This window comes from Nicotiana tomentosiformis, chromosome 7, assembly GCF_000390325.3.
Source record: "Nicotiana tomentosiformis chromosome 7, ASM39032v3, whole genome shotgun sequence".
NCBI lineage: Eukaryota > Viridiplantae > Streptophyta > Magnoliopsida > Solanales > Solanaceae > Nicotiana > Nicotiana tomentosiformis.
The window spans coordinates 104,488,111-104,514,992 of NC_090818.1; the positions used below are offsets into that span (position 1 = coordinate 104,488,111).

The window sequence follows — 26,882 nt, forward strand, 5'->3', positions numbered from 1 at the left end:
GATACACATGCATTTTCCACTTGATTAACAAACAACAAACATTAATAATTGCACCAAGTGTAACATGTGAAGATAAATCCGTAACAAACAGAGTAGATATAACCATGGATGGATAAAGGTAAATAAACAAATCTGCAGTACTTTTACATGTTAAGTAATGCAAGGTCATTCTTAGGTACAGAATTCAACTAAAACTGCAACTAACATAAATAAAATTACCTCATAGACAAATAAATTTACAGACTCATTGTCAGGTACAGAATCACGGCCTCTGCATTGAATCTAATAGACATAAGAGATTCAAATTCAGGACAACAACCATAATTCAGAGAGAAAAAACTACTCCCCCACCACCTATCCTCCTCCACGACTTTATTACCATGTACCAACCTTAACATGCTTGATGCCTTCCTTCCTCCAATCTGACAATGAATAATATCGATTTGTATTTGTGAGATCAATCACCATCCCAAGCTGAAATTTGTAACATGAAATGAGTCAGTTGTAGGATTTAGCAGATCCTCTGTTGTCAAAGTAACCTAAATGAATTAACGGGCCAGAATTAAGAAGGCATCTACTGACATTCTATCATACTAAGTCGCACAACAAAGTAGCAAATAAGCCTCGGGTTTGATATAAAACATCTCCAAGACAATATAATTTATCAGTCATATAAAACATCTCTAAAACCATAATTCATAAGCAGCACCTTGTTTTCAGAAACTGATTTGCACTAGTTATCTAAGTCAAACCTAGAATCTACAAGATATATAACAAACAAATGCACTGCCCACAACGTAACAAGAAAAGCATCAAACAGCAATACAATTTTGCCTCATGATAACATCTAGGAATCAAGATTTTTAAAGATAAAATCCAGATCAAGAGGATGAACAAAGAACCACATTCAGGTTAACACACTCACCTTTCTTCCTAAAACTCTCTGTTGGTGGAGGACTTGCCTAAACGAGTATCGTTTGCCGGGAAGAACACAGTCGTTGAAAGTTTCATCCAGAGGAACCTTTGAAGGAATAATGCAACCTATCTCCTGTCCAAATGCAGGACAATCCAACCAACCTGCATAAGCAATTGAAAAGGTAAAATGATGTAATAGAACTAAGGGAAGTCAGGGAGCGGGAAAAAGGAACAAGAACCTTTGTTGAAATAATAGTCAAAGAAGACACATCCTATTAAAGTTATGTGCAACCTAAAGTTACACTTGGATGACAAGAATAGAAAAGAAAGATGGACTACACAAAGGGAAGCAAGAATCAATTGCTACTTCAACAAGTCCTCCACACACACACACACACGGAGAAAGAGATACATATAAATAGAGGGAGATAGAGAGAGAAAGAGAGAGAACACACACATAGTACGTCTTATACAACTGGCACACTAGGGAAAACCCAAATAACCTGGAGGAAGTCTGCTGCTAGGCTTCTGTCTCTTGGTCTGAAAAATCTCATCGCGTATTCGTGGCTGAGATGGATATGCTGGCCTATCATCTGGACGTTGTCTTTTAATTCTTTGAATCCTTTCCTCCCGCTCCTAAAACAAATAGCCTTTTTAGAAAGAGGGCATGGAAATTAGAAGATATTTTCTTTTTTGACATGTAAGAGATAGGAAACTATAAATTAAGAATACTTATCAAAAAATATATATTAAAAATAATATGTAGGTCCCCCACAGTAATAAAATTCACAAGAACATACCCCTATCAATGGGCACTTACTTCCCTTGTCCCTTATCTTTTTCCACTTTTTATAGAAAGAAGCAACAAAGAAGCAAGTTCTATTTCTTTTACTTTCTCCCCCTTTTGGCAGAGGGGAGATTGATAGGAGGAGGTACAGAGTATGGCACCAAAAAATAGTTCACATTATATAACTAAGCTGACTTGGAGATAACCAGATTACCAATAATGTTGAATATCCTCATTAATCAGAGGATAATCTGTTCAACGACCTAAGCGACTTCCACATCCATACTTTTTTGCTGATCCCAAACTGCTTGCCTGACTAAAAAGCGAAAAAAGAAAAGAGGAGGCACACCCGTGCGGGGGGGGGGGGGGGGGGTGGCAATTACACAAAAAAGGAAGGGAAACAAATTAAGGCCAAATACATACGCGGGCACCTAAACTTGTCCCAATTTTTCATTTAGACACTTGAACTCGGGCTAGTACCTATTGAATACCTAAAGTCCTCTAAAAGTGTATTAATTAGACACATTTTGCTGAGATAGCCAAATAATAAAGTGCGTGCATTTCAAATGCAGTTGACTTGGCAAAACAAACCAATGAGACAGACACCTGGAATTTGATCCCACAACTAATAAGGAAAAAAGAGTTTTGAGGGAAAAATAAATAAAAAACTCCGTTATAGCTAACCCCCCCTCCCCCCGCCAAATCTCTCTTTCTCTCTCCATACATTTTCTTTCAATTTTTCCAGTAACTTTTCCTTAATATTTACATGAGCTTTTTGCAGCTTAAGACATGAAAACTCAGTTGCTGTAATGTCAAAACGGGATTTTTGAGCAGAAATCGGGAACTAGAATTGCTTTAGAGGAGATCTTGATATAATCACCACTGACCCAGGTGGAAACTCCATTAACAGAGAAAAAACAATGCTAATAAAATATGTAAAGAGAATAGACAAATAAGGAAAACATCTCTACTTAACTTCCTGAATTTCAAGCAAGTTTCTGCTTGACAAATGCAAATCTTTAAGGCAAATTTCTGATTTCAGCACACATATCCGGCAACTGATTCAGACACTGGTTTTGTATCATTAAATTTACAAGGAAAACTGAAGCTGATTATGGTGGTGTTAGAATTGGGTGGGATTGGAAAAACCAGATCTGAGGTTTTTTTACTGTTCTTGGTGGTGGTGTTTTGTTGGAGAAGCAAGAAGCGGGCTTGCTGCCGGCCATGAAAATTTCCGGCAAGGTAGGTCGTCCTTCAGGCAAAACCAGAATAAAAGAAAAAATATTTAAAAAGAGAAAGAGAAAGAAAAAGAAAAAAAAAATGAATTTATTGCTTTTTGAGATACTAAACGCGCTTTAAGAGTGAGAAATACACACTTTGCCATGTCAGCAAAATGTGTCTAATTGGAACACTTTTGGAAGAGTTGTGGTGTTCACTGTTCAATAGGTACTAGCTCGAGTCTAAGTGTCTAAACGAAAAATTAGGACAAGTTAAGGTGCCCACGTATGTATTTGGCCAAAAATAAAATAAGCTAATCTTCATTCTTCAACCATGCTATGCTAAGGCCCCAACCAAGGACCTTGAGCCACCATATAAGAGTTCAGATTAACACGAACTCTGTACTAGTGAACCAAGGTAGTTTTATCAGCTGTATACCAGTAAGACTTCAGCAGCTTCAGCCTACCACTCATTGTAGACAACTCAAGCTTCTCATTGTGCTAGTTTATGGGTTAAGAAAAATCCAGCACTTAGACTTATTCAAAAGAAAGGGGAAATTTCAACACTTCGGATGCTTTCTCAAGCAACTGTTCATCTGTTTGAAAGATGCATAAAAATAGCATTCTCCAAAAAAAAAAATTGTCTTAAAGACGTTGCACAAAGCTATCTACAGGAATTAATCTGCTGAAGACAAACAGCAAGCAAATATCTAATATAAAGGAGACATGCATCGAACAAAAAGCGGAAGAGATATCCAATAAAGAAGCAAGTTCCAGTAATAGTACAGCTCAATAGCTGATGTAGGGAGCAGTAGAAACAGAGACGTACGCGACGTGAAATCTCCACCGCACTCGTATAATCTGCACGGTCATCACTATGTTCTACAATGGATTCCTCCGCTTCCTCTTCTAATTGTTGTCCAAAGATCTCATCGTCATCCTGTGGCTGTGGCGAGGCATTCAGATCCATGCTGGTGATTCAAGTCTCACCAAAAGCATATGTCAAGGTGCCTGTAAGCAATTTATATTCTGTTCTTACAACAAATAAGATCGCACATAGAATTATTCAACTACCCTGTGGGGAAGGCTGAATTTATTCAAATCCAATGCATAGTTTTTTGATAAATAAAATTCCAATGCATCATTCAAATATTTTTTTTTTGATTTTGCACCGGGTGTCCGAGTCTCTTTGAGCCCCGACTAATCCCGGGGGTGCACAGGCCCTCGGCAAGGAGTTTCCCGCAAGTGCACCACGGTTAATTCAGGTTTTACCCAGTCCGATGGCCCTCAGAAATTGTTTGCACCCAGTGGGTTTCGAACTTAAGACCTTGAAAGGGAGCAAACCCCAAGGCTCAAGTCAATTGCCACCATAAGTTAATGAAGCAAACAAACATCATAAATTTGAATATTAAAGAAATACATCAATGCATAGGACACAAAAGGACATGATGATGGAGTCGAGATGATTTGAAACAATATAATAGTTGACTCGAGTCAAAGAATACAACCTTTTTTAGGACCAGAGAACTAGAGAGAAAAGAAACTCATAGTGATCTCCTCCAGTGCCATTATTTGAGTTTCATTTGGGTTCTCAAATACGCAGCATGGTCAATTTTGATGGAGAGAGGATAATTGTTTATGAATGACCATGGTTGCGAATTGAGAGGGCAACTAAGTGTAATTATGCCTACTTTAGCAGAAACGATTCATGACAGAGGATGCAAGCGTAATTCGAGAACTCAAGGAAGTGACCAAACATAACTTGGGCTGCAGAAGTACTTCTTACAGAATTTGTGTTCACTTGTGATCCTAAATATAAATTCACCAAAAGCGAAAAGCATATCAGATGGGCATAAGTCCAGAAAATAAAAAGGAGCTTTTTTTCTCCTTGAAAAAGGATAATATTAAATAGTACTCTCTTGCCCTTTATCACTCAGCAACAACGAGCCCCAACTGGTGCCTAGAAGCAAGTTTCATGCACTATTTAGCCCCTTGCGGCCTCCCTCTTTCTCCACCAGCAAACAACCGTTTCTGTTCTCTATTCCTCATTCCCAGCTTATGTTAACCTTCTCTCTCATGAATGCACTCTACAACCTCTGAATGGTCCCAGAAAGTAAGTTCTCCCTCCACCTCCTTAGACCAATCCCTAATTAGAGGCAATACCTATTTGCATGTTATGGGCACCCGCCTTTATCCAAGCGAACTAGAATTAGGCATTGTTTTACAACCAAGTGACTACCCCAACTGCTAAACATTTAGAAATCTTAATCTGAAAATGATAATGGTTATAAAGAAATTCAAACAATGTAATTTCAACATGGCATAAAAGTTATGAAATGCACATCAAATGCTTTAAGCTCTGAATGATCTCAATTGTGTTGAAAGTCTCGCTTCATTTAAAACTACAATCTTATGGTCCATCTCTACCCTCCTCCCCTAACATATCTTCAAATCTACCAACTCACCTTTGTATGATCTTAGAATTTGAATTACGAAAGCTAATCTCCAGCATATAATAATAATAATATTATTGTTATTAATAATGGAGACTTTTAATATTTTCACTTCAATCACAAGAAGGAAGCCTTATCTGTCAATTTCAAAAAACTGAGGGGTATAAATCACTGAAAATCGAGAGGTTTAAAATTATACTTAAACCATAATTTATTTATAGTTGAATAGAAATACAACCTCTATCAATAAGGAAACCTTAGGTAGAAAAAGAGAAAAGGAACAGCTACGTACTACATAATGTTTAATTTAGCCACAAATCAGCCTTGCTCTTTTCCAGCAAAAAGTAACAGAGGCAAAGAAACAAACCTCCAATGCCTGAGCAGTCCTGTATTTCGGGACATTCAGTTATGACATGCATATGTTTTCACTCACTCTCTGTAATTATGGCTGCGAAACTATAACAACTCCGGTTTAAAAAACAACTGACTGTTTGAAAAAATCCTGGGAAAATGGAATCATTTAAGAGGAATGAAACTCAAACAAAGAGAAAACATATGACAGATTTAGCAAAGAGTGCATGTATTTCATCACTAAACTTTCGTTTAATGGTGAATGAGAGTGTATTTATTTCATGAACTTTACCTTTTATTAGGTTGTTAACTACTTTATTTCAGCAATTCACAAATTTGTTAAATAAAAGATAATAAATGGAGACCGGTTATAACATTATGAAATTGAACCCATATGGCAGAAAGCAGAAGCAGCGGGTACGTCTGTTCGGGTTCATTCATGTCCAATAAACTTCAAACAAAAGGAGATTCGGGTATCATGAATGCACTCTACAACCTCTGAATGGTCCCAGAAAGTAAGTTCTCCCTCCACCTCCTTAGACCAATCCCTAATTATAGGCAATACCTATTTGCATGTTATGGGCACCCACCTTTAACCAAGCGAACTAGAATTAAGCATTCTTTTACAACCAAGTGACCACCCCTTCCATCAGCTCCACTCAATTTAATTTCCACTTAGTGTGTGCAAACCTAGACCTCACCTGGATTAAGTTCATCCAGTGTAATAGCACAACTATTATGAAGCTAATCTAACTCTTGATAAGCTCCTGTGAGATGTGGCTAGTATTGGGGTCTAAATCCAAAAAGTATTAGCACGTTATAATTTTTCTATGAGATGCAACACATGGTGCTCCTTCCAGTAACATCACAACATTCACGAGGCAATGACTCTTACTCTTGCTTCTTTTTGGCTTGTGTTTGTTTAGGGACTTATTGCAATAGTTTTGAGTTTTGACTCAAAATTGGAGAAGGTACACCCAATTTGTGCAAGAACCAGAGGTAGTAGATTCGTTTCACATTATTTACAATTTTCCAACCATTTTCTCCATCTGTTCTTCCCGGAACAACTTCTTGAACCCACTCAGTACTCACCTAATGGGTGAAGTACCATAGCACAGAATTAGCTAGACCCACCAGTTTGACTTACCAGTGGTAGACAACTCATAGTTGAGAAGTCCAATTTTAACTTGGGTCTATATCATAAACTAATAGAGAAAACCAACCACCTCAACCCGCTTTCGATTGAATTGACCAAATAGAAGTCAACCTTTTGAAAAACTTTCCATCACCAAAAGCCATAGAGAAAATGATCCTAGGCAGACCAAACCAATAAAAGATCACTCTACCTTAAACGATGTGCATCAGATTCGATAACATGGATATATGCATATCCTTCACCCTCTCCTTACAAATACCTGGGCCAGGAAGAAGAAAAAAACACTTATTCAGATTTGACAACTGTGATCTCCACCAGGTTGATCTGTTTGTTTGATTTACATTTATAAATTCATCTCCTACAAACTTTTAGCGTTCCATCCTCAAATCCCATTCATTTGGTTTCAGGTGTATAAGCAGCAAGTATATACAGCCGGAGCATCTCAATCACAAGAGCATTAAAGAGTACATGCACCAAATACCAAATTAAGCCATCATTAATCATTAAAAACAGGCTGAACAGGCAATTCCACACCTTCTGCTTGGTGGGCAATCTCACATACTAAAGATGTGCCAGTTGAAAACCTTAATCTATAGGATGAAATCCCAGTATTCAGGAACAAGGAAGACTATCACCATTACATTCAAAGGATCAACAGTATTAAGTACAATAACCAAGTTACTGAAATCACAAATGCATCATCCAAGCATAGAAACAACAATCTCCTATAACATGAAAATTGTCAAAGAACAACGACAATATTCAACACAAATTAATTCTAAGAAGTGGTTAAATGTTTAAAATCTCCATACCAATTTTAATACTCCCTTTGGAAATTTGTTTGTCACTCATTCCTTTATTGTCTATCTCAAAAAGATTGGCACCGAACTGTTTAAAATCTAATAATTATTACATTCCCATTTTACCATTGACATGACGAGTTGTAGATCCCACTAAATACAAAAAAGAACAATTCGGTACCAAAGGCACTTTAAGCTTATATCAGAAGTATTTAAACTCCGTATCTAGCCGAATACCGCCAAGCAAAATTGGGATGAGGGAGTATTTCTTAATGAATTCTCCACATTTAACAATTCCAGCTTAACCATGCACATTACGTTTATAGCACCAAATCTCCACGGCGAAAGCTGCCAAGAACTAGATTCTACCACCGCACACAAAACACCAGTAGTTATAAATCAATATTCCAAGTAATAAATGACTTGTGAACTACGTCATCATGTTGACAAAGAACGTTCCTGTACACCGATGCCAAAGGAAACCCCAACAAGTGTAACAAACCAATTCTATTTCAGAAACCCTGGTAAAAGCCCAATCAAACCCCAACACAATTAAGACATTCAGGACAGCAAAATGACAAACAAACAGCACGTGCTCCTCAAAAAAATATCGGACCAATGCAGCCAAAACAGAAGCTAACATCGCGAATATCAGTCTCAATTTCAAAGCTACACTGTGAATTTAGACAGAAAAGTGCAAGAAACAAAAGCAATTGAACAAGGATAGAACAGAAAATAACAAATAAAATGAATTTGGATTAAGCCTTACTCTGATATCTTTCAAAAACAACACTAACAACAAATAACAGATAAACGATTTCGTATTAAGCTCAAAAAATAATAATCAAACAGACGTGCTCCCCAAATATATCAGTGTCAGCCACTATAAAAACTAAAACTTCGAGAGAGAAAAAACTAATCAAAATCAATTCCACACCAACACATTGCATACAACAGCACGGAGCATACAAAAAAACTAAGGTATGATTAAACCTAGCTCCAAACTGTAGATTACACAGTTACCAAATCTCATAAAAACATTTTTAAAAAAAAGAGCTGATAAAAAATGCATACAAATAATTAGTCCAAAAATAAAAATAAAAATAAACTCAAATTAGCTAAAAACGAAAAGGAAGGAGAAGAATTCAAACCTGCTTTATACCGTAAAGCGAACTGGAAAACCCTAGTATTAATTAGAAATGCTATGATTCCTCAACAACAACAAAAAAATGGAAACTTCAAAACCCTAGATGGAGAGAAAAATGAAGCGGCGGTGATGTTAGAGAGAGAAAGACGGAGAGTGATCAGAGAGAGAGAGATTCATGGCTTAATACATGACGAATACAAAGGATTTTACCGATTGCGAAGAAATGAAAATGAAAGAGGAAGATATAGATGGTTGAAAACTGAGAGAATTATACACATGTTAAGTACGTACATGTGATCTTATTAGGAAAGAATAATTAAGAAAAGAGCCGAACCTGGGGCTGGGAGGTTGGAACTTGGGGGTTGGCTATTTAGGGTGCTGAGGTGTGAGTAAATTCTAAAAAATTTAGATTGCTTTAAAAAAATAAAAAATAAAAACTTATAAGCTAAAAGTAAAATGTCTAAGTTAATAATATCCAATTTTAAGCTTTTGGCTTATTTTTGTACTTTTCATACCTAAAACTAAACGCTTTAAATATTTTTTGTCAAACACTACAAAAATTAGAAAAGTGTTTAAAAGTCAATAAGCACTTACAATAAATCAATCCAAACATCCTCTAACCCAAGATCAGACTTTATTTTGATAAGATCGTAAGTTTTTATATAAATATATTATTTCGTATATTAAATTTAAAAAAAATAAAGTATTTATTTTTTCCTAACGCCTGTGAAAACGAATTAACATGTGATTGACACCCAAAGTTCTAACTCCTAAACCTATTTTGGTACTCCTGTTAAAATTAAATTAGTTCCAGCATTTTAAGTAGAAAGTCACAAAGTATTCCAACGATTTTAAGTAGCAAACAATATGGTATTGAATATCTTCCCTCTCGTATGATTTAGATTTTATTTGTTGAATACTTAATCTTCTAATAGATTTTATTCTTGAGTCCCAATGATTAATATTTTTCGTGATTTATATTCCTCTCGTCTTTACTTAATGTATTTTATGCTGCTATAAAATAGTGAGATGACTTTATTCTGGCTATTTTTCATGTTCCCTTGATTTATCACCTCTTAAACACGGAGAGTTTTTCAGTCATATGCATGTTATTATGTTTTACTTCTACTAGCGATTCCAACATGACATTTAAAAGAATATCAAAAATTAATCAAACTGTACCGATACCGATACCGATACCGAAGAGAAACTAATATGATTGGTATAGTTACGAAAAGTCTAATTTTTGTTCTACAAAATAAAGCAATCAAAAAATTAGTCTCATACAAATTTTATAAAATAACCATCAGAACCGAACTATTGATACCCCTAGTGAGTGTATCCACACCAGAGCTCCGACTAAGAAGCACTTACTATTAGGATTTTTCTATTTTCGAGCCTCAAATTTGCAAGGTCTGATTAATCGAAGAAATACTTTATTAATTCCACTAAAATCTTGGATAATACGAAGCTTATTTATACTCATATTTTATGAAATATGTTCAATTTTAGGTATAACAGTGCATAAAACAAAATTTAATTATATCTACCTCGAATTGTATAAACACAAGAATTGATTAAGAATATATGCAATATGTATCATATTAAATTATTGTAAACGATCACATTTGCAAATGAATGCAAGTAGTTCATATGATTAAATTGCGTTCTGTAGAAGAAAATAAAAATCCCTAATCATCGAGTAGTAGAATAAAATGGGTCAATATAAAATGAGCAAGTATAGGTGATGGTTGGTTAGGAGATATTGTTTGAATCAAACAAAGTGCTAGGTTGCATTTGCTGCTCGAGATGTGCGTACGACAATGTGAGAAAAAGGGGACGTGACTGATAGGCTAATTATTTTTGAGTAAGAATAGTATTAAGGGGACTGAGTCATTGTTAATCTGAGAGAGAATTAAATAAATAAATCAAAATCAGTCATGTATTATTGAATATTAAAATTCAAAATGCATTACATGCGTATAATCCATGCACCTTGAACAACAAGTTTCGATAGAAAAAAAACTATTCTTGCAACATACATATGTAATGACAAATTATTCACTCCATGAATTTAAACATGCCATACTCAGATGGAGAGTAAACTGTTAATTTAAGTCGAGTGAATATCAATATTTAATATACTAGTCCCATCGAACCAACATGCAAATTCAGATGAAGAGTAAATACAAGTAATCAACAACTAGTATAATCCAGTGATTATCTATAATAAATTTATCCGATATGGAAGAAGACCTGCGTCAACGTGTAAAATTATTATATCACCGGAATTTAACCTTGGAGGCTAATTCGGGCAAATAGTGACTTTTGCATTTTCCTTTGATTAACGAAATTTTCAGATTATTCTAATCAAATATCATCAACAATAAGCAAATATTACATGATTTTCAGAATAATCATAATATTCAGAACAAATATTCATGCTAAAAAAAAATGCAGTTTTACAGAAAATTAATCTTTGCATTTAATTCAAAACTTGCATATTAACATGATACTACCTTTTTTATGTTCACCCTAATCATTTAATTAGACCTGAGTAGGCTTTTATACCAATTGATGGATTATATATCGCAGCGGAAGCAATTATAATCATATTCACGTGTAAATCAAACAATTAACACACACAGAGATTTTTCGAGTTACCTCTTGAAGCGTGAACAAAATAAATTAATCTCGGTCTCCAGTTCCAGAGTTGCAAGACCGCGACCTCAGCAAAGCCTCCACAGTCTTCTACTATGTTACCCAAATAATATCCGGGAAAAAAAAAATTTCGGGTGGGCGAAATTCCAAGGAAGAAAAACGTATGAAATCAGTGTCAAAAACTGCCAGCCATATATGGAATATATATAGCCACGTTTTTTAGGTTAAAACCTTTTTTCAAAACCTGATAAGTTTTCTTCTTCCACTAAGGAAATGTTTCCTTTATTCCCTATTATTTAGACACAGTAGGGACCATAAAATTTAATTAACAAGGTTTTCTATTATTGAATTAATTTCGAAATTTGAAATTAATTTCTACCATAATAAATCATGAATTATTCCACTAAAAATTCGTAATCGCATTCCTTAGTTCAATTTTGAAATTCTTCCATAAAACCTTATTTAACTCCCCATGTTAAGATTCATATACTAACCAATCAAATTAAATTACTGATAATTTAATTTATCGATTACTTCCTTTAGACTTTCGCTTAACTTATTTCATGTGTCGGATACAAAATTTACCGGTCGGGTTTACACAGGAAAACTTATAAGCTATCATAAAGGAGTATCATCGATCTCAAAATCCGAGACATGAATTCTATCAACTAATTATTATTTCGCCAATGTATATCATTATTGTCCAATTTACCAGGCTTATTGACCCACAAAAGAATCTCGCCTTTTAATAAATCAAAATAATAATTGACACACACAACTAATAATAATTATATCAGGATTAAGAGTATAAGTACATTGAATGGACTACGAAAATTATTTTATTAAGTAAGTATAAAATACTTATCTCTACTTGATCCGTTCAATACATACAAAATGTACTAGCACAAGAAGTCGGAATTAAACCATTCCATAATCAAGACAAATTATATTTAATCTTGTGCTACAACCATTCCGATGGTTTGTCCCATTCCATCATTAGATTGTGAACATAAACTTTATGACTTATAAGAATCGATAATTTAATCTTTCGTGTATGAGCTAAATTCTATACACTAAATCATTTACTATATAAGCAACGGACGCACAGACAAGTACATGATCTATTTTTAAAAAAAACTTTATTGAATTGAATAAATAAATAAATAATTATTCCATAAAGAATACTATAACAATACGCATGATTTATAGTATATCGTAACCCAAACAACAATGGTCTCATGTTAGAAACACGCAAGTGTCACAAGCTGATGTGTGAGTAACTTTTGTTCTTTTAATTCCTTTTGTCGTTCTTGTATTCGTTGCATTGATTATAAATTCATCCTTGGATGGAGAGAAGACGATACGTGATTTATATATCGGAAAAGAGTCAAAACTACCATCAGACTATTCGATTTGGTATAAATATGTCCTCCGTCCACCTATTGAGCCAAAAATGTCCCCATCGTTAACTTTCTGGCTCACTTATGCCCCTACGACTAACGACCAATACTAAGTAATTTTTTAAAATTAAAATTACACGTGCCAAATTTTTATTGGTTAAATTTTAAATGATGACTCTAATTAAATAAACCTGCCCTTAACCCTTTTTTTACCCAACCCCAAAATCCGACCCACCTAAAAAAATAGCCAAACTCTTGATTGTTAAAAAAATTAATTTATCCATCTTTTCAACTCTATCATCACCATAGTTGCCACCATCCCCTTTCCTCCATAACAACCATGTTTTCACCGCAACCACGATTCTCATGTTTGCTCCATTCCTCCATTTTTGAACAATAACATCGAGAATATTATGCTAATCGAAAGGGTCCGATTAGAATTTTTTTAATTTTTTTCGATTTGATATCCTTTCTTTGTTGTAAAATTAGGAATTTGTTCAAGGAGGATTACCTAAGCCATAAATTTTTATTTTTTTACAAATTATTACCATTTGGGTCTAACAACTGAATAAGAGTTTGTAAAATTTACAAAAATTATGAAGAAAAAATTGGATTCCTGAATTTAAAGCCCATGAATTCATAATAGGTTCGTTGATTATCTTATGTGATAAGAAAGAAAAAAAGATTTACCATTGTAAGTGACATATGAATGTGAACATTAGGATCTTTTGACGAATATTTTTTAAAAATGACAGCTCCAATGGTAAATGCAAAATAAAGAAGATAATAAAAATATGAAAAAAAGACCAAAACTGCCCTTAGACTAAAAATATGGTGGTAGTGTGGTCGCTATGGAGAAAAGGGGATGGTGGCGACTATGATGGTGGTAGAATTGGAAAGATGGAGAAGTTGATTTTTTTTTACAATCAATAGTTTGGCCATTTTCTAAGGTGGGTTGGATTTTTGGGTTGGGTTAAAAAAAAGGGTTAAGGGTGGGTTTATTTAATTGGGGTCATGGTTTAAAATTGAAACAATAAAAAGTTGTCACGTGTAATTTAAGTAAATCTTTTTTATTTGGTATTGACCATAGTCGTAGGGGCATAAGTGAACCAGAAAGATAACGGTGGGGACATTTTTAGCTCAATAAATGGACGGAGGGCATATTTATACCAAATCAAATAGTCTGAGGGCGGTTTTGATCATTTTCCGTTTATATATAAAGTGCACTAGGAGGTTTATGAGTTTTATTAAAATCCAACAGTTAAGCAGATGAAGGTAATAAGCGACAATTGCATCGTATAAGAAATACGTAAGTGTCATGATGTGATTCTTTTTCTAATTCATTTATCATTAGTATCATTATATATTTTCTCGTTCAGAAAAAAAAAAAACAAAAGAATATTTATGCGTTTTATTTCTTCACCAACACTTTATCAATGTTTCATATGATTGATGTAAGATTTCATAAGGATGAGCATATATTTAAAGAGGTAGATCTAGAATTTACATTTGATGGGTTTAACTTTATGCTCTTAACATGAAAATCTATTATATATTTAAAATTATAGGTTCAAAATTATATTCTTTTTTAAAATTTAGTGACTTTTACATATATATATATATCTATACTACGTGTCGAAAACAGGGATTTAAACCGCCAATTTCACTTGTAGAGATGCACCAAATAATGATTGCATTATAGGAGTGTTTGAGCTAAGGTGCACGCACATATATTTAAGTAATTTTAAAAAGATATACCATTGTTATACATGATTTTGGGAGAGAAGCATGGATTCACACGAACCCACATCCCTTAAGATGCTATTTTTTTTGATAATTTTGCTATGTGTGGCGGATAAAAAAAAAATAGTACTTATGAGTCTGGTTAATATTCCTTCCAGCATTTTGTAAATGTTTCACATGATTTGAAAACACATCTTTTTATATAATTGGCTAATTTACTAGTTTAAATATACAATATTGTGACTTTGTGAGTGCAAGAAAAGAAGGAGCATTTTATACAACGGAATTTTGTATCAAAACTAAACTAAGTAAAACGAATAGTACATTACTATTTTCTAAAGAAATTTTCTTAAAAATGAAGTCTAATAACCCAACTGTATGTACAATCATGGACTTACATCGTTTATCTAACAAGTAACATATAAGTAATATTTTCAGTATAAAAGGAAATCAGACCTTCCAAAAACTGGGCAGTCCAAACACACTACTAATAGCCTACTCTCCAAACGACCATGCTACTCATTTTATAATTTTTATTAATATTCTCCTTTAGTTTTTTAGTGATTTATCTTTGTGTTTGTACTACTTCAGTTTTTAAAGTTGCTCTGTAATAATCATAGATATGAACTAACAATAAAGTTATTCAATAATGTCTCACTTTTTTCTTATATAAATTACAGTGCAACGTCGTACTTTCGATGTAAACTAGAAATTTTACAGTTTAAGGAATCGAAAAACACATTTGAACAGCTAACTTATCAACAAACAAGAATATTGGATCTTTGTAAAACTTTTAGAAGGCCTGACTGTGATCAACATAGTTACGTAACAAATTAAAAACAATCACACAAGTCGACAAGTAATTCTCTGAAGGCATAAAAGACACCATAATCATGCTGTCAATATTTAGTTGTGTGCATAAACAACAAAAAGAAAGGTGAAAAAAGCCAATGTTAGTTTGTGTGTACTTATCCATATATACTATTCCAGTTTGCAGCAAATAATTAGACTGACTTTGTGTGTTATAAGTTGTCTTCATCCTTTATACTGCTTGTTTTATATGTCTTAAACTCCATTTTGCCTCGTAATTAACAGCTTACAAGTTTACAAAATAAATATTACCAAAAGATCTTACACCATCTGATCAAAGATAAACTAATGACTCCACTTGCTAATGTAACATTCATTGAAGATAAGCGTGTGAGTATTTAGTTTTATGTTAATTTCATCTGTAACATTGTTTATGATTTTGAGTTATATGATGGATAAAGTGAGTACATTTTTCTGCTTTTGTTGTATAATAAGAGAAAATAGCCGAAGAAAAGGTCATTATTAGACAAAGAATTTAAGTAACAGTATAATTTTTCTTCTTCTACAAACCTCCTTTTGCTAGACCGACTATACAAGGAATAGACATCCACAAATATAATATTTCCAAACAGCTTTGCAATTTGTTAACACAAAAACTTTTTGGTTTATCAATCCCATATTAATTAAAAACCATGCATATATTGACCTGACTTAACATAAAATTAGCCATCTATTTGAACGATAATTGGTCAAGATTCTCAAATCAAATTATATAATCTTTCCTGTGATTAATTTATTAAATGAATATTAACATTAATAAATTGTTAATATTAATAAATTAATATAAATATATTATTAATCTTTTGGTGTGCAATTACAAAGTCTTCTTTCTACTCATCAAACATTTTGGACATCCCTTTTCTGAGGTAAAGGTACTTTCTTTGTACATCTCTCTGAACTAATAAGCTTAGATGCGATTAGCGTTAAAAACAAAATTACGTTCCTACGCTCCAAATTTAGCTTTACTTTTTCCTCTCCAAATTTAGGTTTATATACTCCTGTTTTTATTTTTTTGGTTGCATCATTGGCATTTTTACCCTTTTATACTCCTTTAGTTATTTTATTTTTAACTTTATAAAGGAGTATCAATTTTTAAAATAAATAAAAAAGAAAAGTAAGACATATAAGTTAACTAGGTAATCCCAACAATGTGACAATAGAATGTTGTTGTAATATTGTTGTTCAAGTAGAATGTTATTGTGAAAAAATATGAGTGCAGTAAGATTTGCATCCATTATTGCGTCATTATGTTCATCAAGCGTGGCGTTGTGAAAGAAGCCCTTTTGAAAGAAGCTATTCACGAACAAATGGACAAGCATAAAGAAATACTAAAGAAATACTGATCACTATTGTCTTTATCTTAATAAAAAAAAAGGAAGCAAGTGTCTTGGATTCAAATATTCAACCAGTCTTTCTTGCTATCGAAATCTAAAAAAAAATATATGAAAATAAATTGCATCCAATTGTATAGGGGTTTAATCTATTCATTAAACCTCTATCTGTCCTATTGTATATTCAATGATGTACTAATACCAATAAACTAAATTTAGTTTAATGAATAGATTAAAATATTTAGAATAAATAGATAATAGAGTGGATAGCGGGAATCGAACCGGCATCGTTAGCTTGGAAGGATAGGGGTTATAGTCGATACCGATTCATTATTTTTAAAACCGAGCATGAAACTTTGGTTTCATTTGGCTCCCACTAGATGGCGAATCAATCAGGGATGATACACCAAGGTGCATGGTGAGATACAATAGGCGAGGAGTGTCCATCCCCAAAAGATGTCTGCAATGCTTTCATTTCATAAAGATGGCATGGTTGGACACAACAAAACCTATTTTGCAGAATGGGCTAGAAGAGTCATTGATCAAGTTAGGCTAAGCAAAGTGGAGCAAGCCTCAGCTGATCAAGCAAACCAGCAACAAAATGATTCAAAAGCATGTGTATGCTAGCCTTCTGTTAGGGGCAGACTTTGTAAGAGTTAAAATCAAATGTATACACTGTTTGCCGAACATCATCATCTGCAAAACAGGCTCTGCTGTTTAAACAAATGAAGTATAGAGCATTTTCCATTGTAAATATTCAGCTTTTTTCTAGGATAAGCACACAATTATCATTGTCATATAGCAAGTATTACAAAGAAAAATAAAAGTGAAAAGAGAAAACAAGAAACTAATAAGAAGACTGATATATGGACTTCCTATAGTTGCACCCTTGCTGTCCCCAATCACTAAAAATTAACCACTGCAGCATTTGTATGATGCCTTGAATAGATTGTGTGTTTCTCTCATCTTCATCAAGACTTGCACCAGGAAATGCAAAATAGCGCAAAAGATCGCCTTTATCTCCGTGAAAACTTGGACAGCAAATATATCACAAAGAAGCAAAATAGCGCAAAAAGAATAACATGCATCACATGGTTTGATCCTTCCTGGATGATACTTCTGTTCAATCGTCTCATATTGTTCTTCACCCCTGCTTGAGCTTTGATCAGTGTCATTTGCTGTGATAATGGGAAGTGCAAGTTTTTAAGGAAACGGGGAAATCATGTAACTTACAAGAATGATTCCATAATCAATAAAATAAGCATACATCATGAGAATCTCAGATAGACCGACCAACCAACACATTTATAAACAATGCCACACAAACTCTAGGAAAGTTTACTACTTCTAACGGCTTGAAGCAATCTATTGCAGCAATTTGCTAGACGGGATAACTATTAGAATACAGATTTACAATCAGTTGAACATATGCAGTGTGTAGTTCAATATCCCCGCACAAATTACCCTCTAAGAACAAAGAAAAAAAAGAGAATGGAATCAAGTTTGGGCTTTTTATTAGATCTAACAAGGATGTATCTTTCAAAGTACTAGAAAACCTAAAAGAAAAGCATAGAGCAACAAAGGCATTCAGGCAGGTTGGTTTGGCAGTACGTAAGGCAAACAAAGACTACGAGTACACTGTCATTTCCAAAATATTTACAGTAATAACAATTGCAATTCCCAGCATTTACAGAAGGAGAGAGAGTGTTAGATTGTTATCCAGCCTTAGGAACATAAACACAAAACAAGCTCCAATATACAAAAACTTAATTGTTAAGGTACATAAATATATGGAAAAGTGATTAAAGGACTTAAAGAATATCAAATATACTTGGAAGAAAAGGAGAACAAGTTCATGGCATACCAGTTGGTTAATAAAATCATTCTGAAACTTTGCTTCAGACTCAATTTCTTGGGCTACCTGCAGCAAGAAATATCTATAAGTACTAGCAAAAGGGTAAGTTTGAATAAAAATCTGAAACCCTGACAAAGATGAAATGACAAGGCAGACAAATGAGACATTGGAAAAAATGACCTATAAGGAACATTGTATGGATCCACGGACAGGATATAGGAATGATAACCTCTCTCTCAGCCTGTCGTGAATGAACTATATGGATAACATGACACTGGTCCCCCTATTCTCAGATTTCACTAGGACAGATTTACAACCTAGAAATAAGCGCTGATGTCTCTCTAGCATCCACCTCAAGACCAGTTGAAGTATGTCAGCATGATAAAGCATCAATATATGCCGATATAAAAAATGAAGATAGATATAAGTAACCACCGGAAAAAGGAGTCATGGGTGTGAAAACACAACCTTTCTTCAAGATTGGTGACCAGGAATAAGTCAGTACTTGCTCCACATACAGTCAAAACAATTGATTCCATCCAACAAGAAGTTCCTATACAATGTCTTTTATGCAAAGTATATCTCGGGGGGGGGGGGGGACCAGAATATCTTGACAGTTGGCATTGTTTCCAAAACAATGCAGTCTTACCAGTGAAAACGTAAAGCCAAAGAGTGAATTAACATTTTTCTCATAACAGTGGTGTGTGAGCCAACTTGTGCACATCTCAGCCATTTCACCGAGTCCTTGCTACCTCCAATTTGGCACAAGTATTGGGTAATTCCACCCGCCAAGGCTTAGGCATATGGAAATAAATAACCTAGTGTTTTTGTATTTCTGCTGGGACTAGAACCCTGATCTCCAAGGTTTGAACTCAGTTCATTGACTACTAGGCAACAACCTTGGGTTGATTAACAGCTTTATTAATTCAGTACGATACGATAAATTAAAGGTAAAACATAAAATCTACATTTCCATTCCCAATTCTAAGATGAAATCCTAAATTAAAGGATAGAGAACATTCCTGAATGCAACATTGCCTTGTTTCGCTCAATCCCGAACACAGTATAGTCATTACGCTTTCGTTTGTTCGTGGAAGAGACTTCAACTATCTTCAACCTATATGCCTAACAAGTTTCACAGTGGTGTTCTAAGAAATACTATTATCAGTGTCCCAAGACAACACATCACCTTATTTGAAATGGATCCATGACATAACACATCACCAAATTTGACATGTACATGCATATTAAATATGCCACCGGTTATGCAAAAAAAAAAAAAAAAAAAAAAATCCTCCAACAAAAAATACAAAATACAAATATAAAGCCACAGACAAGGTGATAGGTAAGCATACATTTCTAAGCTGTTTTACTTGTTTGCGAAGACCTGTAATCTCGTCATCTAGGTCCCCGTGCATCGGATCAATCCGCACCTGTATCTCATCTGAACCACCTACTTGCCTCGTACTCAATCCATCTCTGATCAATCAAACAACGAAAGAAAACAACTCAATTTCTCAAAAATAAACCCCAAAAATGCAAAAAAATGTATTTCTATTAATTTTCTCCTAATTAGGTTATGCTTTTGGTAATTTTTTGTTACACAACACTTCTCTATCACAATTCAAATTGTGCAAGTAATTAGAACCATAACAAATTATAACTTAAGAAGACGATACTTTTTTTTCCGTTTTTATAGATACCTGGATCTGTAGGAAGCAGCACCGTAGAAATCACCGCCTCTATGAGAGCTAGAAGCCATTGAAAGAAAAAACTGAAGGAACCTCGAAACCCTAGGTTTCGCGAAAAACTTTAAAGTATCAATAAAAAGGATTGAGAATTCAGCACGTCAAAAAATACTTCTGTGCTACCAAAGATCAGAGGAGAAAATTATAGTAACCTGTAATATGTTTGTTACAACTCTATTTACCAAAAAATGCTATTTACTCTGTAATACAGCCTATTTTTCAACCATCTTGTCCATTAACTGCTATCATGAACCGTCTTGAGGGCTATTTGTTTCATCCTGCACAAGGAATGTTAATGCACCAGTATCAGAAACCAAATTCAAATGCACGTTAAATCAGGTAGTTTGCTTCCTCGTTTATGAAGTTAATTTGAGCCCTTGCCCTTTAATATCCACAAATGTACAGATTATAGGCAACAGCGCTAGGTTCTTTAGTTCCACGATAAAATATAATTACAAGGCATCATCCTATTAAAACCGTAATATTCATTAGCAAGTGGTACCGCATAAATAAATGGTTAAATACATTAACACAAAGCATGTGTTCATATAAATAGAAGACCACTCCGGATTTTCAACATTTAAAAAAGAAGGAAAAACAAATAACATGCTCAAGGAAAGACCCAAAACAATAGGTACATTTTTCATATAAGTACATCTCCAGGTCAGGAAAATGGAAAAAAACTATCATCCCTCCAAAAAAAGGAATATCCATTACATCTAATAAACCAAAAAAAAAAGAACTCCATTAACACAATTTACTCTTAATCATTCTTCTGTCACACATTAAATTTCCAAGCGCTTAGTGATTTTTTGCCAGGAACTTCAACATTTATTTATTAATGAGCTGCACATTAGCTCTATGATATCCTTGGCGCCCCCAACTGCTAAACACTTAGAAATCTTAATCTGAAAATGATAATGGTTATAAAGAAATTCAAATAATGTAATTTCAACATGGCATAAGAGTTATGAAATGCACATCAAATTCTTTAAGCTCCGAATGATCTCAATTGTGTTGAAAGTCTCGCTTCATTTAAAACTACAATCTTATGGTCCGTCTCTGCCCTCCTCCCCTAACATATCTTCAAATCTACCAACTCACCTTTGTATGATCTTAGAATTTGAATTAACAAAGCTAATCTCCAGCATATAATAATAATAATATTGTTATTAATAGATGGAGACTTTTAATATTTTCACTTCAATCACAAGAAGGAAGCCTTATCTGTCAATTTCAAAAAACTGAGGGGTATAAATCACTGAAAATCGAGAGGTTTAAAATTATACTCAAACCATAATTTATTTATAGTTGAATAGAAATACAACCTCTATCAATAAGGAAACCTTAGGTAGAAAAAGAGAAAAGGAACAGCTACGTACTACATAATGTTTAATTTAACCACAAATCAGCCTTGCTCTTTTCCAGCAAAAGTAACAGAGGCAAAGAAACAAACCTCCAATGCCTGAGCAGTCCTGTATTTCGGGACATTCACTTATGACATGCATATGTTTTCACTCACTCTCTGTAATTATGGCTGCGAAACTAAAACAACTCCGGTTTAAAAAACAACTGACTGTTTGAAAAAATCCTGGGAAAATGGAATCATTTAAGAGGAATGAAACTCAAACAAAGAGAAACATATGACAGATTTAGCAAAGAGTGCATGTATTTCATCACTAAACTTTCGTTTAATGGTGAATGAGAGTATTTATTTCATGAACTTTACCTTTTATTAGGTTGTTAACTACTTTATTTCAGCAATTCACAAATTTGTTAAATAAAAGATAATAAATGGAGACCGGTTATAATATTATGAAATTGAGCCCATATGGCAGAAAGCAGAAGCAGCGGGTACGTCTGTTCGGGTTCATTCATGTCCAATAAACTTCAAACAAAAGGAGATTCGGGTATCATGAATGCACTCTACAACCTCTGAATGGTCCCAGAAAGTAAGTTCTCCCTCCACCTCCTTAGACCAATCCCTAATTATAGGCAATACCTATTTGCATGTTATGGGCACCCACCTTTAACCAAGCGAACTAGAATTAAGCATTCTTTTACAACCAAGTGACCACCCCTTCCATCAGCTGCACTCAATTTAATTTCCACTTGGTGCGTGCAAACCTAGACCTCACCTGGATTTGAAGTTCATCCAGTGTAATAGCACAACTATTATGAAGCTAATCTAACTCTTGATGAGCTCCTGTGAGATGTGGCTAGTATTGGGGTCTAAATCCAAAAAGTATTAGCACGTTATAATTTTTCTATGAGATGCAACACATGGTGCTCCTTCCAGTAATTTCACGACATTCACGAGGCAATGACTCTTACACTTGCTTCTTTTTGGCTTTTGTTTGTTTAGGGACTTATTGCAATAGTTTTGAGTTTTGACCCAAAATTGGAGAAGGTGCACCCAATTTGTGCAAGAACCAGAGGTAGTAGATTCGTTTCACATTATTTACAATTTTCCAACCATTTTCTCCATCTGTTCTTCCCGGAACAACTTCTTGAACCCACTCAGTACTCACCTAAAGGATGAAGTACTATATCACAGAATTGGCTTGAGGCTCCAGTTTGACTTATTAGTGGTAGACAACTCATAAAAGTCCAATTTTAACTTGGTTCTATATCATAAACTAATAAAGAAAACCAACCACCTCAACCCACTTTCGATTGAGTTGACCAAGTAGAAGTTAACCTTTTGAAAAAATTTCCATCCCCGAAACTACTAGAAAAGGCCATAGAGAAAATGATCACGGGCAGACCAAACCAATAAAAGAACAAACTACCTTAAAAAATGTGCATCCGAGTCGATACATATCTTTCATCCTCTCCTCACAAATAAGCAAGCCACGGAAAAAAAATCACGTATTCATATTTGACAACTGTGATCTCCACCAGGTTGATCTGTTTGTTTGATTGCATTTATAAAATTCGTTTCCTACAAACTTCCAGTGTTCCATCCTCAACTCCCATTCATTTGGTTTCAGGTGTACAAGCAGCAAGTATATACAATCAGAAAATCATCTCAATCACACGAGCATTAAAGAGTACATGCACCAAATAGCAAATTAAGCCATCATTAATCATTATAAACAGGCAACTCTACACCTTCTGCTTGGTGGCAATCTTACATACTATAGATGTGCCAGTTAAAAACCTTAATCTATAGAATGAAATCCCATGTGTTTCGGAACAAGGAAGACCATCACCGTTACATTCAAAGGATCAACGGTATTAAGTGCAATAACAAAGTTACTGAAAGCACAATGGCATCATCCAAGCATAGAAAGAACAACCTCCTATAACATGAAACTTGTCGAAGAACACCGATCAAATTCAACATAAATTAATCCTAAGAACTGGTTAAATATTTAAAATCTCTATACCAATTTTAATACTCCCTGTGCCAATTTGTTTGGCACTTTTTCCTTTATTGTCTATCTCAAAAAGATTGGCACCTTACTATTTACAATCTAATAATTATCACATTCCTATTTTACCATTGATATGACGTGTTCTAGATCCCACTAAATACAAAAAAGAAAAATTCGGTACCAAAGGCACTTGAAGCTTATATCAGAAGTCTTTTCTTTCTTAAACTCCGCATCTAGACAAATACTGCCAAGCCAAATTGAGATGAGGAAGTATTTCTTAATGAATTCTCCGTATTTAACAATTCCAGCTTAACTATGCACATTACGTTTATAGAACCAAATCCCCAAGGCGAAAGCTGCCAATAACTAGAACACAAAACACCGCACACAAAACACCATTAGTTATAAATGCAATATTCCAAGTAATAAATGACTTGTGAACTACGTCTTCAGGTTGGCAAAGAACGTTCCAATACACCGACGCCAGCGGAAACCCCAACAAGTATAACAAACCAATTCTATTTCAGAAACCCTGGTAAAAGCCCAATTCAAACCCCAACACAATTAAGACATTCAGGACAGCAAAAGGACAAACAAACAGTATGTGCTCCTCAAAAAAATAGCGGACAAATGCAGCCAAAAAAGAAGCTATCATCGCGAATATCAGTCTCAATTTCAAAGCTACACTATGAATTTAGACAGAAAAGTGCAAGAAACAAAAGCAATTGAACAAGGATAGAACAGAAAATAACAAATAAAATGAATTTGGATTAAGCCGTTACACTGATATCTTTCAAAAACAACACGAACAGATAAAATAAAACGATTTCGAATTAAGCTCAAAAGATAATAATCGAGAGAGAGAGAGAGAGAGACTAATCAAAATCAATACCACACCAACACATTGCATACAAGTGCACGGAACATAAAAATAATCCTAAAGTATGATTAAACCTAACTCTAAAACTCTAAATTAAAATTTACCAAATCTCATTAAAAAAAACATTTTAGAAAAAAGAGCTGATAAAAATGCATACAAATAATTAATCAAAATAAAAATAAACTCAACTTAGCTAAAAACGAAGGAGAAGAAGAATTCAAACCTGCTTTATCCCGTAAAGGCGAACTGGAAAACCCTAGTATTAAGTAGAAATGCTATGATTCTTCAACAACAAAAAAAACCACGAAACTTCAAAACCCTAGATGGAGAGAAAAATGAAGCGGCGGTGATGTTAGAGAGAGAAAGACGGAGAGTGATCAGAGAGAGAGAGATTCATGGCTTAATACATGACGAAGACAGGATTTTACCGATTGCGAAGAATTGAAAGTGAAAGGGGAAGATTTAGATGGTTGAAAACTGAGAGAATTAGAGACATGTTAAGTACGTACATGTGATCTTATTAGGAAAGAGCAATTAAGGGCCCCAAGTTTTTGGAATACAATTTAGGGATGAAAATTTCAAATTTCGTTTTAAGTTAAATTTCAGAATTTTTTAAAAATTCTAAAAACTCTAGAAAACTGTTTCTCATCAAATCACTCAAAAAGAAATTCAAAAACAGCTCCAAATTATATTCATGTACAAATACAACTCAAATTTTCAAATACCATTATTTATCCTCAAAATCGGATAATAATTAAATTTGTAAGTGGTTTTAAGGATACGCGGATTAATTTGATACAAAACGATAAATTAGATTAGAATGAACAAATAGAAATACAGTAAATTCAAACCACGCGAGGAGGATGATTCCAGCTTTATTGAAATATTCACCCTCGATCCGGGTTCACGGTGTGCGATATTGATGAATGAAAGAAAAAGCTTAGAATAATAGTGAAAATAATAGTATATTGCATTGGAATGCGTGTTACAATGTGTTTAATGAATTATTAGACCCCTATTTATATAGTAGGGGAATCCTACTCTAAGTACAACTCTATAAAAGGTAAAAAAAATCTTTTGTTTAACTGATTGCCGGTTCTACATCGATACGTGTCGAGATCCACGCCATGATATCCGGTTGGTCGCGGATATTACGGCCTTCTGTTGGTCATGCTTGATTGCCCGACAGTGTTCTCCCAAGTCTCTCAGTGTTTGGATCGATCTCGAATCATGACCCCAATATTCTCGAGGACAGACAATCGCCCCCGGATTCTGACTCGATGAGACCCTTGCTTCGATTCCGATCCTTCGCAATCATATCTCGAGCTCATTTTACCCTGTTGGAGGTCGGAGTATAACATGAGTTCGGTGTTTACCCGTATACAAATAGTCCCCTCGTTTCTCGAAAAGAAAGCTAACGAGAAACGACATGAGCATCCCGATTCCTTCTTCAATACACCGTGACATAAACAACAAAAAGCCCGAAATATCTCGTCAGTCATGTCATAATGGCATTAAATGCGCGTCAGCCGCCGGTCGGCTGTCCCTGGAGGCGAAATGTCGCGGAACCATTATAAATAACCCCTCTTTTGTTCATTTTTACTTTACATCAAACCGTCTACCCTCGTACCCTCAGGATTTCACTACTCCTTTTCACATTCTGGCATTTTTACCTCCGTTATTCGAGATTCCTTTGAAATTTTTACTCATCATCTACTCAAGCCAACACATCTGAGCTTCCATCTTTCAACATTTTTCTATTTCCTTCAAGCTTTCCCTTATAACAATGGCAAAACCCTCAAAATCTGTTCCCCAAAAGGTTGCTTCTACCTCCCAAACGACTGCCGGAACCAATGAAACCACTTCCGATTTGGTCGACCTTGGGAGATCCGCTGCTAACGTGGTCATCGATGAACCAGCTCCTGAACCTCCCTTGAAGATGTTCATTCCGGGGGTTGTTTGGTTACTGGTGACTTCAAGGTCGAGAAACCCTCCTCGGTGCAAGGTCAGTGTGAGGAGGCATCGAGATTTATTTGCTCGATCACCGAAGACGATCTCCCCTTAGTCCGAAAGGACTATAACTGAGTCGATAAAGATATAGTGGTCCCCGACTTTGAGGAGGCAATTACTACATCCGTTGAGGGATACCTAAGTGTGTACACTTATCCCTTTATGCTGGGCCCAGTGG

The 26,882-nt window shown here is 34.6% G+C and overlaps 2 protein-coding genes across 7 annotated transcripts in view; both read right to left on the reverse strand.

The window, feature by feature from the left end:
• LOC104100989 (uncharacterized) overlaps positions 1–24,995 on the reverse strand; it is a 39,224-nt gene extending 14,229 nt beyond the window's left edge. The window contains exons 1-7 of one of the 5 annotated variants that reach the window (XM_009608384.4): positions 8,831–9,151; positions 7,070–7,138; positions 3,749–3,930; positions 1,419–1,551; positions 926–1,077; positions 391–474; positions 220–282 (exon numbers count right to left, since the gene is read on the reverse strand). In XM_009608384.4, coding sequence (XP_009606679.1) covers positions 220–282; positions 391–474; positions 926–1,077; positions 1,419–1,551; positions 3,749–3,889 — 573 coding nt within the window. In that variant the 5' untranslated portion in view covers positions 3,890–3,930; positions 7,070–7,138; positions 8,831–9,151. Of the gene's footprint in view, positions 1–219; positions 283–390; positions 475–925; positions 1,078–1,418; positions 1,552–3,748; positions 3,954–7,069; positions 7,139–8,830; positions 9,155–24,917 lie in introns of those variants that run through there. The other 4 variants (XM_033657344.2, XM_070181799.1, XM_009608387.4 and 1 more) reach the window with 4 other exon arrangements.
• On the reverse strand, positions 17,548–25,057 carry LOC104100987 (bet1-like protein At4g14600). Of its 2 annotated transcripts, XM_033657346.2 has the most exons (7): positions 24,918–25,025; positions 21,891–21,971; positions 20,587–20,712; positions 20,390–20,479; positions 20,042–20,165; positions 18,696–18,752; positions 17,548–18,009 (listed from the first exon to the last, which is right to left on the reverse strand). In XM_033657346.2, exons 4-7 carry the CDS (start codon positions 20,446–20,448, stop codon positions 17,848–17,850), a joined length of 402 nt encoding a protein of 133 aa, XP_033513237.1. In that variant the 5' UTR covers positions 20,449–20,479; positions 20,587–20,712; positions 21,891–21,971; positions 24,918–25,025; the 3' UTR covers positions 17,548–17,847. The 2 variants fall into 2 exon arrangements, with proteins under 2 accessions (XP_033513237.1, XP_009606677.1); XM_009608382.4 differs by lacking the exon at positions 21,891–21,971 and having other exon boundaries at positions 24,918–25,057.
• Between the last annotated feature and the right edge of the window lie 1,825 nt (positions 25,058–26,882).

What these genes read in the sequence shown, in the direction of transcription:
- LOC104100987 (XM_009608382.4), bottom strand. Translation starts at nt 20,448, where the DNA reads ATGGCTTCTAGCTCTCATAGAGGCGGTGATTTCTACGGTGCTGCTTCC. An exon ending in GCTGCTTCCTACAGATCCAG is followed by an intron (nt 20,166 to 20,389) that starts GTATCTATAAAA and finishes TTGATTGATCAG; the next exon opens with AGATGGATTGAGTACGAGGC. An exon ending in AAGTAAAACAGCTTAGAAAT is followed by an intron (nt 18,753 to 20,041) that starts GTATGCTTACCT and finishes TTCTTGCTGCAG; the next exon opens with GTAGCCCAAGAAATTGAGTC.